Source organism: Vitis vinifera, chromosome 7, assembly GCF_030704535.1.
Source record: "Vitis vinifera cultivar Pinot Noir 40024 chromosome 7, ASM3070453v1".
Classification (NCBI taxonomy): domain Eukaryota; kingdom Viridiplantae; phylum Streptophyta; class Magnoliopsida; order Vitales; family Vitaceae; genus Vitis; species Vitis vinifera.
Genome location: NC_081811.1, coordinates 2,789,881 through 2,793,983, shown reverse-complemented (window position 1 = coordinate 2,793,983; position 4,103 = coordinate 2,789,881). Strand labels below are relative to the sequence as shown.

Below are 4,103 nucleotides of genomic sequence, written 5' to 3'. Positions count from 1 at the left end.
CTGCTGATGACGCAATGGCCTTGCTTTTCATTTTGTCCGGCCCTTTCGTAGTAGCCCTTACGATCTTTGAGGGGACACTTCAATATTTCCTAATTTCAGTTCAATTTATCCATCAAATATTTTCTAAACTAAATCTCTACCTAATTTCCGTTTTTTTTCTTCTTTTTTTTCATCTAAAAGAAAAATAAAACATAAATAAATAAATAAACAATTTTTGGAACAAGACCTTAAAGTGTGCCGATTTTCTGCTTAGAAATAGGTTGATCAGATGATTATTAATTTGTAATTTGTAATTTTTATTTATTTTTTGTCCCATGAATTTGATAAAGAGACAGAATCGAGAAAGTGGAACTGGATTGGATAAACTCTTATCTTTCTCCGCGTCAGACAAAGGAATCACGCAAATCGACAAATTCCATTTTGTTTTTCTGCATTTTTAAAACCCAAGATCAGTCGACTAATGTGTTTGTTTCTCGAGAAAATGAGATCTTGAATGAACGTGTTTTCCTTTCCCTTAAACTCTCCTTTCCTGAAGATGGAAAGAGATTTGATCTTTAAAAATAAAAAATCACATGGGATTCATCTTGTCAGCACCAAATCCAAACTTTGGGTTAAACAATTCTTTTCCATATCCTTTCAACACTGCTCATCTGTACGGAAGTCCCCGATGATTTGAATTATGATAATGAGAAATACTGGATGCAACTTGTTGTTAGCACAAAGGTCATTATCAGGAAAATCATCAGGAGAATTTTCCTTATCCAAACAAATATCTCAAAGAACTTTCTCTTTTTATCTTTCTATAATTTTGTTTTTTTTTCCAAATATTGTTCTTCCTTTTTCGGGGGTTTGGATTAAACAATGCAATCCACCACCCACCACCCTCACCAACCTTTATAAATAAGGCTCATGAAGCCTCAGACTCCAACCAAGGAAGTAGGAAGAGTACTTTTGCTAGGGTTTTAGTGCATTCAGCCCAAGTGATCATTTTTCTGCGTTCTTGAGAGTACTGCATTTCTTGGGTTTCTCGGCTGAAAGAAAACTAGGGTTTCTGTGATGGATAGGGTGGAGGAGTTGGCGAGGAAGAATGCTGCAGTGATTTTCACCAAGAGCTCATGCTGCATGTGCCACAGCATCAAGACACTGTTCTACGATCTGGGTGCGAGCCCTGCGATTCATGAGCTCGATAAGGACGCTAGAGGAAGGGAAATGGAGTGGGCTTTGCGGCGGATAGGGTGCAACCCCTCCGTCCCTGCTGTGTTTGTAGGCGGAAAATTTGTTGGGTCTGCTAAAGATGTGATTACCAGCCATGTTGATGGGTCTCTAAAGCAAATGCTCATTGCAGCCAGAGCCATCTGGTTCTAGCGCAGCCTTGGAAAAAAAGCTCTATAGCATCTACGGCTAATGTTGTATATTACCACAAAGCTCCATACCATGTTAAGAGCAGCATTGTAGAAGGGGTATATCTTCTTTTAATTTTCTTTTTCTTTGTTCTCCTGGAGTTTGGTGACTCTGTTGTATGAAGTCACTGATACTAAAATAGCCTGAGGCTTTTCTTAAGCTTTAACAGTTGCTTTGCCTTGTCTTCTTTTACTATTCCTTGAACTGGGTTCAAACTTCAAACCCCCATATCCATGAAGTACTGTTTTTTTTCTATCTGGGCTAAGTGATTATCGTAAATTCCCAGATCAAATTCACGATCAGACAGTGATATAGAGTGATATAGAGGATTTTCCCCCCTTGGGAATATTCAGACGAATTGCTGCCATTCAATCCACAATGGAATAAAGTTACCACAATGCACCACCTTTTAAATAAGATATGTGCTTAAACAGAAACGTTATCTATCCACCAAAATGTGATCCTCTCTATCACAAACTTGCTGTAACCCATTAAATCAATGCAAAAGTGCTCCTGGACACCATTGTTTTATTGGGTTCTAATGAATTTAATTTAAGCTCAGCACGAATCGCACACAAGCTGAAATTAAGGCCAATGAATCGCTAGGCATCATGTGTTATTTTTTGACAGGAAGGCATAAGGACAGAATAAAGGGTGATGCTTGAAAATTCATGTCTTTATTGCATTCCTCCATATCTAAAATGCTGAAACCTTTATACATCTGTGCTATCACTGTAAAAGCCCTCTCATACTCATGACTTTCATGTGTACAAGAAAAAGGCTATACACTATCCCTCCTCCTGAATGCATACTTACATATGTAGTACTGTACAGGATACATACAAACATATGCTTTTGTTCACAATTGCATACATATTTGGAGGCATACATGTCATAGTTTTTCCCATCTTCTTGAATCTATGACATATATAGATATGTTACCATTAGATAGTTGAGGCTGCTATGAGGTTTGGATACTGCAGGCTGTGGCCGTTTGCATACTGATCCATCCGTGCAAACAGCTGTATAGAGAGCAGTTTCAGCCCCACGGGCATGGGAGATGGCGGGGAGGAATCGAACAAGTTGGTGGGCGCGCGCACAAAGAATCAGAGCCACCGAAAGAAGCCATCTCATTTTCGCCATCTTTCTGCCTGGGAATTCAAAGAAGATGATTGTGAGAATCTGGCAGAAATCGACCACCTTTGAGAATTTCCTACTTTTGTTGTGTTTAGGTGGAGAGAGTATTCTTGTTTCCATAGAATCTGCAAAAGTTACACAAATGGTCATTAGCAAGAACACGTGTGTGATGAGCCAAATGAATCAATCCCAACATTGATCAGAGTTCTCAGACATCCATCCAGAAAGATAGCTAAGTTTTGGTAGACATATCAGATGGTTATAATAGACTGATATGGAGTCAGTCCATCATGTAAATTGTGCATAACCATATAAGCCAGCTTGTACAGCAAATGAGAAACACAGTAGTCTCTTTCTCGAAAAGTAACTTTATTAATTTAGGCATCTAAGTAAAGCACGACCTCTTTTTGAATCCATGTCTATGTTCAAAGGAGTAGTCCATCCTCTGCTTTCCTTATAAATAGTGTAACATGAGAGCTCAAGTTCGAACAAGCTTAATCTTCAATCTCATTTCTCCCTTTCATACTCCTCCTCCTCCTCATATTTCCATCTCAATAATACCATTGGATCGAAATTTAGTTTCGATCCGATGGTTTTTTGAGGTTTTCGATTGAATCTAAGCTAACCCTCCAAGATTTTCTTCCTCCTCTGCTTTAATTTGATCTTCACATTAGAATTTTGTGCATATTCTTGAGCCCAGAGCACAGGATGGATAAGGTGACGAGATTGGCTTCAGAGAAAGGGGTGGTGATCTTCAGCAAGAGCTCATGCTGCCTGTGCTATGCTGTCAACATTCTGTTTCAAGAACTTGGGGTCACTCCCACGGTTCATGAAATCGACCAAGACCCCGATGGAAGGGAAATGGAGAAAGCCCTCTTGAGGCTGGGATGCAATGCTCCTGTCCCAGCTGTGTTCATAGGTGGAAAGCTCGTGGGATCCACCAACGAAGTCATGTCCCGTCACCTAAGCGGCTCCCTCATTCCCCTGCTGAAGCCATATCAGCAGACTTTATCTTAATTTTAATGCTCTGATACCATGTGACAAGAATAAACGTGGCTTTAAACTACTAGTCTCATGGGCTCTTTATTATATATGTGTAATCTTATGTACCTCCTCGCGTGTTAAATAGTGATTGTCTTATGCATGTAACCTTCCTTTTCATAATGAAGTTATCGTTTATTAACCCGCTGTCTCTCTACTCTTGAGTACTCTCTAGTCTCTACATGATTATTAAAGCAGACTATATATGGATATTGCACATTAGCTTCAAGCAATACAGTTGAATGATTCAAGTAGCCATCAGAGAACAGTGCTTGAAAATGAGTACTACTAAAGAACTAGCTGCAGATAGCTTTTAATCATAATTTGAAAAGTATTTTTAGAGATTTCGATTCGATTTGCTATAAGCTGAACAGGGTTGAGTGTGCTGTCATTGTTTCAAACCCCCAACTTCAGTTAGAACGGGGGGGAAACACAAAAAGGGCTCAGATGACCTTTGTTGGAGCATCATGGTTAAATTGCAGAACTTAATATCTTTCAGTCTTACCATTCTAAGAAGAATGCTA

At 39.2% G+C, this 4,103-nt stretch overlaps 2 protein-coding genes across 2 annotated transcripts; both read left to right on the top strand.

The window, feature by feature from the left end:
• Window positions 1-765: 765 nt before the first annotated feature.
• Window positions 766-1,569, top strand: LOC100252863 (glutaredoxin-C11). Its single transcript, XM_002267926.4, has one exon. It carries the CDS (start codon window positions 1,057-1,059, stop codon window positions 1,363-1,365), a length of 309 nt encoding a protein of 102 aa, XP_002267962.1. The 5' UTR covers window positions 766-1,056; the 3' UTR covers window positions 1,366-1,569.
• Window positions 1,570-2,833: 1,264 nt separating this feature from the next.
• LOC100247747 (glutaredoxin-C13) lies at window positions 2,834-3,721 on the top strand. Its single transcript, XM_002268014.4, has one exon. The coding sequence runs from the start codon at window positions 3,247-3,249 to the stop codon at window positions 3,553-3,555; it is 309 nt and encodes a 102-aa protein (XP_002268050.1). The 5' UTR covers window positions 2,834-3,246; the 3' UTR covers window positions 3,556-3,721.
• The last annotated feature ends 382 nt before the right edge of the window (window positions 3,722-4,103 follow it).

Bases quoted from the DNA above. Each gene is read 5' to 3' on its own strand.
- LOC100252863 (XM_002267926.4), top strand. From the start codon at position 1,057: ATGGATAGGGTGGAGGAGTTGGCGAGGAAGAATGCTGCAGTGATTTTC.
- LOC100247747 (XM_002268014.4), top strand. From the start codon at position 3,247: ATGGATAAGGTGACGAGATTGGCTTCAGAGAAAGGGGTGGTGATCTTC.